This window comes from Gallinula chloropus, assembly GCF_964237585.1.
Source record: "Gallinula chloropus genome assembly, chromosome: 9".
NCBI classification, from domain to species: Eukaryota; Metazoa; Chordata; class Aves; order Gruiformes; family Rallidae; genus Gallinula; species Gallinula chloropus.
Window position 1 is genome coordinate 4,464,893 of NC_140094.1, and position 13,603 is coordinate 4,478,495.

Here is a 13,603-nt window from a genome sequence, read left to right on the forward strand (position 1 = left end):
CAGCACTGCAGAGAGACAGCTCTGCCCAGGGGCAGCTCCTCTCCCAAAGAAGAGCAGGGTGAGGGCACTGCCTGCAGGCAGTGGGTGCCAACCAGAGAAGGGAGAGATTAAAGGCTGAGTGGGGTGGGAGGACAGCCTAGGCTTCACTGAGGGAGATCACTCCACAGCTCTCCATGTGGTAAGTCTGTCTGCAGGGCAGTGCAGATGATGCCCTGAACGTGTCTCCTTCACCTGGCACGTGTCACAGCTGGTTGGTCCGTTGAAGATTCCTCTCCTGGCTTCTCTGCTACTGGAAAAAGAAGGATGTGCTCCAGAGCAGGGCTTCCCAGCTGCACCATGAGAGGGCTGGGGCTTGATGACACCATCCTTCCAGGAATGGCTGCTGCACTGTGAAACTGCGTGTGCATGCAGAGTGACCCCAACCTCCAGGTAACATCCCTGTCCCCCCCCCCCCCCGGGCAGAGCAGGGTCCTTCTCCAGCCAAGAAGGTGCTGTGTGGGTCAGGACTGCTCACAGCCTCAGATCACCCCCCCCAGGGCATTTCCAAGGGGATGTTCCAAGAGGAAGGTCCAGGCAAGGGCTACCCAGAGAGGAAGGTGCTTCCTGTAGTCTTGCATCTCCTGCTGTGGCGTGTTAAGGGGGATGGAGCTGCAAACATCTGAGAAGGAGCTGAAACTACTGAGCTGTTACGTGGCCTAAACTTTGGTTCAGCCAGGAACCTCATCAAGTGCCTTCACCTACCCCTCAGCCTACAGGCAGCACCAGCACCACCTTTGAGGCAGCATCACGGTTTGTTGGACCTGCTTTTGAGGACCCGTAAGTAGGGAGATGTCCTGACACTGTCCTCTGCCACGGGGACTTTTCTGTGGAAGGGAACTGAGCTAACAGGGGGTGGGATGAGGTCTCTAAGAGGGATGAGGTCTCTAAGAATTTGCTGTGAGGAAAAGGACATGGGGAGAGAGAAGAAGGTGGAAAAGGTGCAGGCAGCAGAGGAATGGGCAGGGAAAGAGACACAACTAACATGCTAATGTCATGGGAAGGGGAATTGGGAAAACTCCCTGTCATCCCCTCCAGTTCAGCCCCCTTCCTCTGAGCAAGCCCCCTTGACTCCTGTCTCACTCAGCAAAGTCTCTGTCCTCATGGACATGGGGCCACAAGGCATCAGCTGCCCCCTCTGCAGCCAGAGCTCCAGCAGAGGAGAAATGACTTTCTCCAGCCCTGTGCCCATCTCCCCCTGCACAGCTCAGGGGCTGGGGGTGAGTGCTTTGGAGCATTGCTGGCAGGGAGGCTGCATGCACGCCTGGCTGAGGTGCCTCTGCCTCTCCTCTTGCCTCTCTTGGCAGAAGCATCGTGGTGCTGTGGCTGCTTCTTTGCCCACCTGTCTGTGCTCTTGGGCTCTGTGGGCTTCAGGACTTTCAGTGCCAACCCTCCAAGCCTGGCTAGGCAGGGGTCTGTGTGGGAGTGAGGTGCCCCAGACACATCCAACCCCAAAGGGCTCCAGGAGATGTGGCGAGTGGGCTTGTGAAAGGATTGGCACTCCCCACAGGAGCTCCTCTCAGTAGGACACTTGACTGTTCCTGTGCAGTGTCCTGCCGGGCTGTGAGCTTGACCCCAGGCACAGCATCTTTGTGATCCCTGCCTGAGACACCCCCAGAGAAGCCCCAAGTGTGCTAAGGCTGTGGGAATGGTGTTGAGCAGCAGCCTGTGGGCAGCTGAAAGGTGCCCTGCCTGTCCTGGCCTAGAAGGGGAGCGTGGGGGCCACCCCCAGGCAGCCTGGGATAGAGGGAGAAGTTTGGAGCTCGGAGCTCTGCGTGGGCACTCCTCTCTCCTCACGGTTTCTTTTAAGGAGAACTGTGATCATCCATCAACACAGGCAAAGGAGAGCAGGGCACCTGTACCCAGAGGGATGGGCAGCCCAGCTCCCCACAGCCTGCACTGAGGGACAGCCAGACACTTTGCCACTCAGGTCTCACCATCAGAACGCTGAGGACTTTTGCCTTTGAAGAAGACTGCTCAGGTTGGGCAAGTGTATAGGGAAAAGAAAGAAAACACGAAGATTAAAAACCCCTTTTAAGTAGTTCCTTTTCATCAGGATTGGAGAGAAGACACCAAGACCTTCTTGGTAAAGGTGGATTTCATCTGAAGGGAACTGATGATGAGAGCTGGTCCCCCACATTCACCCATACCCACTCCTGCAGAACAGGAATGACTGCTTGGGATCCCATGGGAGAGGCTTCTGACCCTCATGGCACAGTTTAGGAGTTCTGAGAGACATGGCAGCTGTTAATTTTCTTCCTTACAAAAATTCTATCCTAACTTCACTGTCTTTTCCTTCTAAAACAGTCACCCATGCCAAGAGGCAGGAAATGTCCAACAGCAGCTCCATCAGCCTGTTTCTCCTCCTGGCCTTTGCAGACACACGGGAGCTGCAGCTCCTGCACTTCTGGCTCTTCCTGGGCATCTACCTGGCTGCTCTGCTGGGCAACGGCCTCATCATCACCACCATAGCCTGTGACCATCACCTCCACACCCCCATGTACTTCTTCCTCCTCAACCTCTCCCTCACTGACCTGGGCTGCATTTCTACTACTCTGCCCAAATCCATGGCCAATTCCCTCTGGGACACCAGAGACATTTCTTATTCCAGTTGTGCTGTCCAGCTCTTTTTCTTTGCATTTTTAATCTCAACAGAGTTTTCTCTTCTCACCATCATGTCCTACGACCGCTACGTTGCCATCTGCCACCCCCTGCACTACGGGACCCTCCTGGGCAGCAGAGCTTGTGTCCACATGGCAGCAGCTGCCTGGGGCAGTGGGATTCTCTATGCTGTGCTGCACACAGCCAATACATTTTCCATACCCCTCTGCAAAGGAAATGCCCTGGACCAGTTCTTCTGTGAAATCCCCCAGATCCTCAAGCTCTCCTGCTCAGATGCCTACCTCAGGGAAATTTACTTTCTTATGGTCAGTGTGTGTTTAGCATTTGGCTCCTTTGTGTTCATTGTGGTGTCCTATGTGCAGATCTTCAGGGCCGTGCTGAGGATCCCCTCGCAGCAGGGACGGCACAAAGTCTTTTCCACCTGCCTCCCTCACCTGGCCGTGGTCTCCCTTTTTGTCAGCACTTCCTTTTTTGCCTACCTGAAGTCCCCCTCCATCTCCTCTCCCTTGCTGGGTCTGGTGGTGGCAGTTCTGTACTCAGTGGTGCCTCCAGCAGTGAACCCCCTCATCTACAGCATGAGGAACCAGGAGCTCAAGGGTGCCATGTGGAAAATGATGACTGAATTTTTTTAAGCAGCAATAAAATGTCCATCTACTTCTGTACATCTCATATAGTATAAATCAGTGTGGTTATTTTCCTTTAGTTGGGATTTTGCTTCCAGATCTTTAAGTGGTAATGAGGGGGTCTACATTCACACCATTCCTAAACCAGTACCTCCATGTCTTGTGTGACCCAGAGACTGCGTAACGATGAGCTGCACTCGCTGTCTCTTAAAGCAAAATCCAGGGTCCAGAAGTGACCTGATTCTTTCCCTGAAGAAATGCTTTTCTCAAGAACATGCCCAGGAAAACGCTCCGGAGGGAAAACCCCAGCAAACACCTACAGTGGGTGGGTGTGCATGGTGGGGACACATGGCAGTGTCCTTGCACAGTCAGGATTCCTGGGAGAGATGTTAAGGGCCAGCAGAGCTGGGTCTGGTCTGTGCCCATGCTCTCTGGGCACCCAGGAGAAGCTGCCCCAGAGGAATCGTCACCACACAGCCAACACTGACCAGTGTTTCCAGTCCTGGCCTCACACCCTGCTTGGAAAGGCTGTTTGTCCCTCCGCAAAGGGACATCAACCAACCAGGTCAGAGGTCCATGTCTGTGCTGGGCGTAGCAGAGAGCAGGATGCACAGGAACATGAGGAAGAACAAAGCCCTCAGCTATTGCTGCTGCGGTGTGGTGGGTTCACCATGGCTGGGGACCAGGAGTCCACCACAGCCGCTCTGTCCCTGCCCTCCTCAACCGGGCAGGGAGGTACAAATACAACAAGAGGCTTGTGGGTTGGAGGTTAACACAGGGAGTTCACTAAGCAGGTCTGGTCACAGGATTTTTAAAAAAGATTTTAAATATATTTATTATTATTATTATTATTATTATTATCAATACTATTTTGATTGGTTTTGTTCTTGTTTATGCCTTGCTGGTTTTGTTCTATGTTGTTATTGGTATCATCATCATCTTCCTTATTGTAATGAACTGTCTTTATCTCAAACTTAAATGTATTTTTCATTTCTCCTTTTCATTCTCTTGGGGGTTGGGTGTCAAAGACAGCAGCTTGGTGCTCAACTTCTAGGTGGGGTTAAACCAGAACACCTGATCCGTCCCTTCCATCACCAGGGAGTTGGTCAAGTGCCCTCTCAAGGTGCATTGCAGTCTCACTGAACACAGACTCACAGAATCACAGAGCTGTAGGGGTTGGAAGGGACCTCCAGAGCTCATTGGGTCCAACCCCCTGCCAGAGCAGGGTCCCTAGGACAGGACACACAAGTCAGTGTCCAGGCAGGTCTGGAATATCTCCAGAGAAGGAGACTCCACAGCCCCTGGGCAGCCTGTCCCTGGGCTCCCTCATCCTCACCGGGAAGAAGTTCTTCCCCATGTTGGTGTAGAACTCCCTGTGCTCCAACTTGAGGCCATTGCCCGTTGTCCTGTCTCCACAGACACTGAGAAGAGGCTGCCCATGTCCCCCTGTGTCCCACCCTTCAGATATTGATAACCATTGATCAGATCCCCTCTTAGTCGTCTTCTCTCCAGGCTGAACAGCCCCAGCTCACTCAGCCTTTCCTCACAGGGGAGATACTCCAAGCCCTTCATCATCTCTGTAGCCTCCTCTGGACTCTCTCCAGGAGATCCCTGGCTTTTTTATCCCAGGGAGCCCAGCACTGGACACAACACTACAGGTGGGGCCAGACCAGGGAAGAGCAGATGGGGAGGATCACCTCCTTCAACCTGCTGGCCACACTCCTTTTGGTGCACCCAGGATCCCATTGCCTCTCTTGGCCCCTGGGGCACACTGCTGGCTCATGGCCACCCTGTCATCTACCAGGACCCCCAGGTCCTTCTCTGCAGAGCTCCTCTCCAACAGGTCACCCCCAGCCTGTACTGATTCCAGCAGTTATTCCTTCCCAGGTGCCAGACTCTCCACTTGCTTTTATCAAACCCCATCTGGTTTCTCCCTGCCCAGCTCTCCAGCCTGGCCAGGTCTCTCTGGATGGCAGCGCAGTGTCCTGCGTGTCAGCCACTCCTCCCAGATCTGGATCAGCAGGTACTTGCTGAGGGTGGATGCTATTCCCTCATCAAGACCAGGACAATCCCCTCCCTGCAAAGGCTGGCAATGCTGTGCTTCAGACTTCCATTACAAATGCAAGCCAGGAGCCTCCTGGATCTTCCTCACCTCTTCCGACAAGGACTGCGCTGCCTTCATCCCTCAGGAGATTCAGGGAAAGAGCCAACTTTGGTGGGCGTCTGGCCTCCGCCAGTGCACAGTGGAGACCCAGGCACACGGCCCCTGCCCTGACACCTCCATCCAGGCCCCACCCCACACTGCTCCCAGGGCCTGCGGTTTCCCGGCCTTGTCTCTCTCCGGCCATGACACGACTTGTACTGGTCTCAGCTCTGTGAGGGGATGGGTGGCAGAAGGGGGCTGGGGAGAAGCAGCCCTGCACCACAAGGGTGGCAGAAGGCGAAGCGGGGGGCCGTGTTCTCCCCCCGAGGTTGGGGGCAGAAGGGGTGATGGTGCTGTGCTCCAGAGGTGGGAAGCATCAGCTGCCCCAGAGCCAGGCAGCAGCGGCTTCAGGGCCTGCCTCTTCCCAGCTGACAGCAGCCTTGGAAGAGGGACAAGGGAGGGGGGGGTCTCCACTAGGAGAGAAGGGAAGCAACTCAGCGCTGCTGTTTAACCCTGGGGATAAGCAAGAGCAAACCCACAGGCTCGGGCTGGGATCCGTCCTTGGCCATGTTAAGCCATGTCCTGCTTCTGCAGGAAGCTGCCCACCCCTCCCCGTGCACGATGGGGAAGTCCCACTGTGGGGCTGCCCAGCTCAGGCCACACACAACTCAGCTGCCCATTGGCTTTATTGGTGCTGGCTGGATCTTCTCAGTCACCTTCTTGCAGTCCGGGACAATGGGGCTCTGGCCGGGAACCCCCTGTACTGCCAGGTGCTGGATCCATCCTGCTGGTCCTGGAGCAGCCCAGCTGCCTCAGAGGGGTGGCTGTCAGAGCTGGCTGGTCTCAGTTTAGGCAAGAGGGCCGTGCCTGGGGGCGAGGGGCAGCGATTAGCTCCCCTGCAGCACAGGGGTGGGCAATGGCTGTGGGCAGCTCTACCAGCGCAGGAGAGGGCAGGCAGCAGGGGCACCTGCCCTCCACATCCCACCCTGCCCGGCTGCAGGCACAGGATGCCCCTCACCCCTACCCACTGTGAACACTGTGGAGCCCCGTGTCCACCCCCCAGGAGTGGTCAGGAGAGACCAGAGGGAGCCAGGGGGTGAAAAGGCCCACCCCATGGGCACCCTGCCCACGCCTGCTGCACCCCCTCCCCAAGCCTGCTGTGGCTGTACCCTGCTTACCCACAACCACTGGCAGCTGCCCACCAGTCTGGCTCCCAGAGACGTGTCTCTCCTGGCCCATCAGCTCCCTCAGGTCGCTCTGTGAAGGAGACAGCAGGTTGGCTGAGCCTCAGGGCCGACACCTGTGACCCCAAGCAACCCTCCCACTCGCAGCTCTCCCTGGGGAAACTGAGGCATGGGGTTAAACACGCACACCCGCGGATGCAGCATTACCCTCTCAGCCTCAGTCACCTCTGCCATATCCCTACCTTCCTCATCCCTACCTTGATGAGCGGCAGGATGCGGGGCGGACGCGTCCGTGGGGTGCTGGGTGGGAAGGGCTGGAAGAGCAGGTGGTTCTGCGGCATCTTGGTGACGGTGTGCTGGGCCCCGCACTGCCGCGGCACGCTGGGGTACCTGCACTCAGCTGCCTGCTCCCTGTGAGACAGGGCATGGGGTGCTCAGTGCTGGGCCCTGCAGCACCCCACGCGTCACTCTACACCAGGGGGCTTAATTGTGGCCATTTGTTACGTGGGATGGACACAAATCCCGGCAAAAGCAGTGCTCAGGCTGAGACTGGATGCAACTCATTGCACACAGCTTCAGCGCCGCTAGACAGAGACCTGGTCCGGTCGGGCCAGCAGATGTGAGGTGAGGGCAGCTGACCCTCCGCGGCACGTCTCTGCCTCCCTGGACCAGGCAGGGCCACCCCACACCCCAGGGCTGGGTCCCCATCTCTCCTACCTGTGCCCAGGCTGCAAGGGATGCTTCTTCTCCAGGAGGCTGGGGGGGTGCTCAGCCATGCGGGGGGACAGCGGCGGCAAGAACGGGACGGTATCGATTTTCCTGGGGAGGGCAGGACCCACACGTGAGCAGCAGGGGACAAACAGCCCAGCCCAGCTTGGGGCAGTGCCCCAAATCCCAAAGGGTTGTATCCCACAGCATCCCCCTGCCGCTGTCTCCAGGGAGGGTTCCAGCCCCCCCACTGCCAGGCAGGGTTGTGAGGAGGCTCGGCAGGGTCAGACCCACCAGGCAGGCACCCAAAGCCCCGTTCCTGGCATGGTGGGGCACCACCAGCACCCATCTCCCCCCATCACACCCACGGCCTGCCGGGTGCTACTCACGGGCCAGGCACCGTCAAGTTGAGTGGTCGGTCGCAGGACAAGCAGTGGAAGTGCTCGAGCAGCTGCCTGGGGGTGGGAGAGAAAAGGGCTGGGGGAGCTCCTTGGGGGGACACGCAGCCCCCGGTCACAACCCAGCTCCGCGGCACCACCTGTCGCACCCCTGCCTGGGGAGACAGACCACCGTCCCCTCCCCTCACTCCAGAAAGCCTTTGCGCCCACCCCCCAGCTTTGCTCTGCTTTGCTTTGGGAGGGCTCCGTCACACAGGTGCCTCCTCCTCCTCCTCCTCTCCGCCCCTGGAATGTGGGCACCCCGCTGCTGGTGGGAGCGCCAGGCACAGCTATTTGGTCAGCGTGCCCACCCTTCGCTGGCTGCACTGTCCCAGGCCAGGGTACCGCGGGGGCAGCGGCCGGGACAGCTGGAGGGAACGGGCTGAGCACTGTCCCCAGGGCCACCACTGTCCCCACCCATGGCACTCACTTCCTAATGCCGGCCGCATCCTCAGCCGCCGGCATCACCTCCTTCTCCTCCAGCTTGCGCTGCCAGCGCTCCTCCAGCTGCTGCCGGAAAGGCCCCAGCTCCAGGCGGTCCAGCTGCGGACGGGTACCCTGCCTCAGCCAGCACCCCGGCACGGGACGGCGCGGGCCCCAGGGGTGCTGCTGGGAGCCTGAGGCTGCCAAGACCCAAAGGGGCCACTTTTGTGCAGTGGGGACCAGGCACCCCTCACCTTGGAGTCCATCTCTTGCTTCAGGTGCTGCTGGACCTGCTGCCAGCCCTGCTCCAGGCCCGTCAACCGTCTGAGCATCTCCTGGATGGTGTCATTCAGCCGCTCCATGCAGGCGTCAAACTGGGTGCAATTGACTTTGCGGGCCAGGGCGTGTCTGTCAGTTTTCTAGCAAGGGGGAGAGGCAGGAGAGCGGTGGGCAAAGGATGGAGGGACAATGGGCAGGGCCAGCTCGTTGCAGGACGACAGGGAGAAGTGCCTGCGTGGCCCCGCTCGACCCCCACCCCCGTGGGTTTTGTCCCACCAGCTGAAGGGACCCGGGGGGAAGACAGAGCGACCTGGGGAGGGACTCGCAGGCGAGGGGGGCTGGAAATCCTCCCTCTCCCCAGCTGGTTTTGCACCCGCGTCAGCACCCCAGAGACCAGGTGCCTGGATCCCCTGAGGCCATACCACATCCACTGCCAGCAACAGCTCCTCCTTGTCTGCTTTCTCCTTCTCCAGCTTCTCCAGGGACCGGAACAGAGCCTGCCAAGGCAGAAAGCACCCCGTGACACCACGGCAGGGCTGGCACTGCCTCCCAGCCAGCCCAGCACCCCCTGCCTCCCCACTCCCCTCAAAACCCTCCAGCCAAGGCATTTGGAAGCTCCCCAGGGCTGCCAGCAGCGAGACAGTGCGACAGATCCCTGGGGTCCCCAGCCTGGGGTCTGCAGGGAGGTTGCGCTGGGCTTCTGCCACACACCTCAATATCTTTCTGCTTCCCCTGAAGGTCATCCTGGAGGTTCCCCATGATCGAACTGAGTTTCATGCAGTCTGCTTGTATCTGCATGATGGCATCTTGGATGCCCTTCAGCTGCACCGGTTCCTGCTTCAGGAAGGAAAGCAACAAGGCAATGCCAGGCAAGGGGAGACCAGCAGCCCCCTCCCAACCGCCCCCACGCCGGCATCTCCCTACCTGTCTCCTCCGTGGCAGCTGCCTCACCACCTTGCCCTTCCAGGAGTCCACCACTTCCTGCAGCATCTCGTAGCGCTGGAGGAGACGCCCCAGCTGCACCCCCATGTCCTTGCTGCAGGTGGGGCACGGTGCCTGACCCTCTGCCGGCTCCTCCTCTGCGCTCTTCACCATCATCCTCAGCTTGTCCAGCTGCAGGAAGGGGAGAAGGAAGAGCCCCTGAGATGGGGTGGAGACAGGCAGGAGCCCGGCTGCTCTGGAGGCTCCATGGTCCTGAGCAGCCAGGACCACCCCTCAGGGTGAGCGGGTGGGGGACAGTGGGAGCCTGGCCCAGCCTGACCTGCTCCTGTCTGTGCTCGGCCGCCTCCCTCTCCACCTGCTGCAGTGTGGCCTTGGTCATCTCCTGCTGCCTGCCCAGCTCCTGCAGCTCACGCCTCAGCTCCTGCAGCTCACTGTTCTGCTCCTGCAGTGCGGACCTGGCCAACGAGACAGGGGCACGGGTAGGCTCAACCTCCACGGGGCTGCTGGCTGGAGAGTTCCTTGCCCTCCCAACTGGCATGCTCCTGCAGGGCAGCCCCAGGGCTTGTGGACCCTCTCCCGTCCCTTTACCCCAGTCGCCCAGCGATCTCGTCACTGCCATCCACTCTCTGGTCCTTTCCAGCGGAGCAAAGCTTTCCCACGGCATCCTCCAGCTGCTTGATCTGGGAATGGCAGTGGTGGCAGAGTCAGGGCACAGCCCCCCCCATGGTCTCCCAGCACGGGGGCCCTTGGGCTGCCCCCTCCCCGCCCAAGTACCCCCTGGCATCCCCACAGCCCGCTCGGCGACTGCCACCGGCTCACCTTCCCCTTCTCAGCTCTCAGGTCACTGGCCAGGCCCTGCAGGGAGGACACCTGGCCCTGGAGCTCAGTCAGGATGCCGGCGATGCTCTCCTGATCCTGCGTGTCATGGCCCAAGGGGACACCCTCTCGGGGAGGGGATCTCTTGCCCTCAGCATCAGGCTCTGAGCGTGACAGAGTCCCCGTGCCAAATGGCCCCCTGCGTGTGTCCCCAGGGCTTCCACTTCCCTCCTCTGGGAAGAGCTGCAGCTGCTTCTCAAGCTCGCTGCGGTCCAACTTGGTGGCTTCCAGCTGGACCACCTGCTCCTTGAGGGCAGCATAGAGCTGGTGGAGCTGCTCGACCTGGCGGAGAGCCTCTGCTGTCTCCTCCATGGAGCTGGGGGCACTGATGGAGCCCGAGGACCCCCAGGGCATGGAGGGCTCTTGCATGGGAGACACAGCTCTGGCATCGGCAAAGATGGGGCGGCTGTCAACCCCCTTTGCTGACACCAGGGTCCCTGCTGCTGGCTGGCGTGGCTGGGCAAGCTGTCTGCTTCCAGCATCCCTCTGGGTCCCCAGACCCCCAGGGGTGGCCTCATCGATGGCTAGCACACCACCAGGAAGGACAGGCTCCATGTCAGGGTGGCTCTGCTGAAGCTCTGCTCCTTCCTCTTGGGTCCCAGGAAGTGGTGGCTGCATCCTTGGGACAGTGGTCTGGGTGCTGAGGGTCCCTGGACCCCTCTCTGGGGTGGTGATTTTGATGCCAGGGAACCCAGGCTGCATCCTTGGGGTGCCGCTCTGGGATCTGGAGGTCCCTGTTTTCATCCCTGGGGTCATGGTCTCTTCCTTCCCAGGGGATTCTGGTTCCATTGTTGGGGTGATGATCTCTTCCCTGGGGGACCCTGATATCAATGCTGGGGTCGTGGTGCCAGGGGACCTTGGCTGCGTCGCTGGGCTGGTGGCCTCGGAGTCAGAGGTCCCTGTCTGCTCTGAGGCAGCACCTGCCCACTTCTCAGGGGTCCCCAATGCCGTCTGGACCCCTGCTTGCACCCCGGGGGAGCCAGGCTGTGTCCCTGGAGTCCCCTTGCGGGTCTTGGCCACAGGCTGTGTCCCGGGTCCCTCCAGCCCCAGTGGAGAGCTTTCCCTGGACAGGGTGTCGGCATCTGAAGGGCTCGAGTCGGTGGGGGCAGGCTGGCCCCCACTGCCCTCCTGGGAAGAGGAAGCAAAGGAGAGCGGGGTTACAGGCAGCCAGTGACGGGGGCAGGCCCAGGGCACCTGTCCCTGTCCCCAGGCCCTGGGCAGTTGCCAGCAGCATCCTGGAAGTTTTCCTGGAGCAGGGCGAGGAGAAGGGATGGCAATCGGGGCACCGGAGTGACATTTCAAAGGAGCATCCCTGAATTCCCTGGGGCACTGGGCAGAGGGTTGCTGGGCAGGGCTGTAGCTCTGCTGTATGGCCCACAAGTTCCCTCCCTCCCAGCTCCCCCATTTCTTCTTGGGATGGGTGGCTGGTTAAGCAGGGCCTCAGCATCATCTGGGTTGGGCAGTTCCCTCTCCACCAGCCCGACCTGCAGGCAGCAATGTCCGTTCCTGCCCCCACCTCCATTCCCACCCCCCGAGGCAGCGCTGGCCAATGCAGGGTGGAGGGCTCCTTGGGAGGGGGCTGAGCTCCCCCACCCCACCCCCCTTGCCACACCCTTCCTGCTCTTCCCTCCCGGTGCCCTTCCTGCCGGGTGACACCCAGGGCCGCAAGACAGGGGGGTTGCGGGGGAGGACGCCCCGCAGCACTGACAGCAACTCACCAAGCCCAGAGCCTCCTGGATCTTCTGCAGCTCTCCTTCCATGTGGGACTGTGCTGCCTTCATCCCACTGATCACCGCAAGGAGATTCGGGGACAGAGCCATAGCCTAGGAGAGGTGAATGGGGGTGAGACCCAGGGCAGGGTCCCTGGGGGCCAGGAGCTTTGCCCCCACTGTGGTCTCAGGGCAGCACTACAGTGCTGTGGGCCCCGCAGGAGGGGGCATCTGGCAGGGGAGCAGCGAGGGCACCAGGAAGAACCTCTACCTTGGCAATGCCGCTCTTGTTCTCCTCTATCTTCTGCAACATCTGCCCCACATCAGCAGCCACGTCGGCAACCGGGGAGCTGCTCGCAGCCCCCTGCTGCGGGTCCTGCCCGGGGCCCAGCGGCTCGTGGCCTGTGCCCGGTCCTCCAGCCTGTCCCCCTTCTTCTCTGGGGTGCTTCTGGGTGGGAAGGTGCTCCCCCAGAAGGGGGGTCAGGCTGGGCCCCTGCTGCAGGACGGGCAGGTCCTGCAGGCCCAGGTACCCAAGCATGGCCCTCAGCAGCCATTCCAGCATGGGAACGTTGACAGTCCCAACATCTGGCTTCCCAAAGGCCATGTCCAGCAGCTGGGACAGGCTGCTTGGAGCCATGGCTGCCGCTATGCCTGGGAGCAGGGCCTGATCTGGGGGGCACGGGAGGTTCTTTTGTGTGAGGGGACCTGGGAGTGTCGGAGGGACGGGCAGCTGGCAGCTTTTCTCCTGCTGCTCACCCTCCTCTCCTCACAGAAACCCCCCAAGCTAGGGTTAGGGGTTGGGGTTTGGGGAGTCCCCCCAACCTAGGGTTAGGGGTTGGAGTTTGGGGAGTCCCCCCTGCCTCTGGTTAGTGGTTGAGGTTCAGGGGGCCTCTCCAAGCTAAGGTTAGGGTTTGGGGTTTGAGGAGATCCCTCAACTAAGAGTTTGTGTTTGGAGCTTTGACTCTCTGCTGCACAACCGTTCGGCGCGCAAAGACCAAATGCCGGCGCTGGCTCCTGCGCCTCGACTCCTGCCAGCCTGGCCCCTGAAGCCCCGCCCCCTTGAGACCACCTCTTGCTCTTTCATTGGCCACCCCTCCATCCCCTCGCTGCCCATTGGCTGAGCCCACTACCCTTGATTATGAGGGAGGAGCCCGGTGGAGCATCTCCTGTTACCAGGCAACGCTGTGCCCACAGGGCACTGTTGGGACCCACCACCAGACTGACTCGGGACAGGTTAAACCCTTGACTCTGCTCCCAGTTTTAATTCTCTTCCCGACAAACGCAAAGGCCTGGTCACAGCAAACACCTCATTGCACCTCACGCAGGGGTCAAGCGCAGCCGCCCCCAGCCACCCAGAGCAACCTGAGGTCGGTTGGAACGTCAGGGGCTTTAACTGGCCTGTCTGGTTGTGGATCGTGACATTTATTAGAGAGACATAATGAAAGACTCGTGGGTTGATGCGGACAGGGAGAGATCACTCACCAACTGCCCTCATGGGGCAAATAGAGTCAACTTGGGAGAAATTATTAAAATTTATTACCAATTAGATGAGAGCAGGATAATGAGAATTAGACTCAAAGCTTAAAACAACTCCCTCTATCTCTCCGTTCTTTGTAGACAC

General features: G+C 59.9%; 1 protein-coding gene across 1 annotated transcript; it reads left to right on the forward strand.

Annotated features, from left to right (window-relative positions):
* Window positions 1-2,366: 2,366 nt before the first annotated feature.
* Window positions 2,367-3,290, forward strand: LOC311194715 (olfactory receptor 14J1-like; the record flags this gene model as incomplete). Its single annotated transcript, XM_084267914.1, has 1 exon — window positions 2,367-3,290. The coding sequence occupies one exon, from the start codon at window positions 2,367-2,369 to the stop codon at window positions 3,288-3,290; it is 924 nt and encodes a 307-aa protein (XP_084124040.1).
* Between the last annotated feature and the right edge of the window lie 10,313 nt (window positions 3,291-13,603).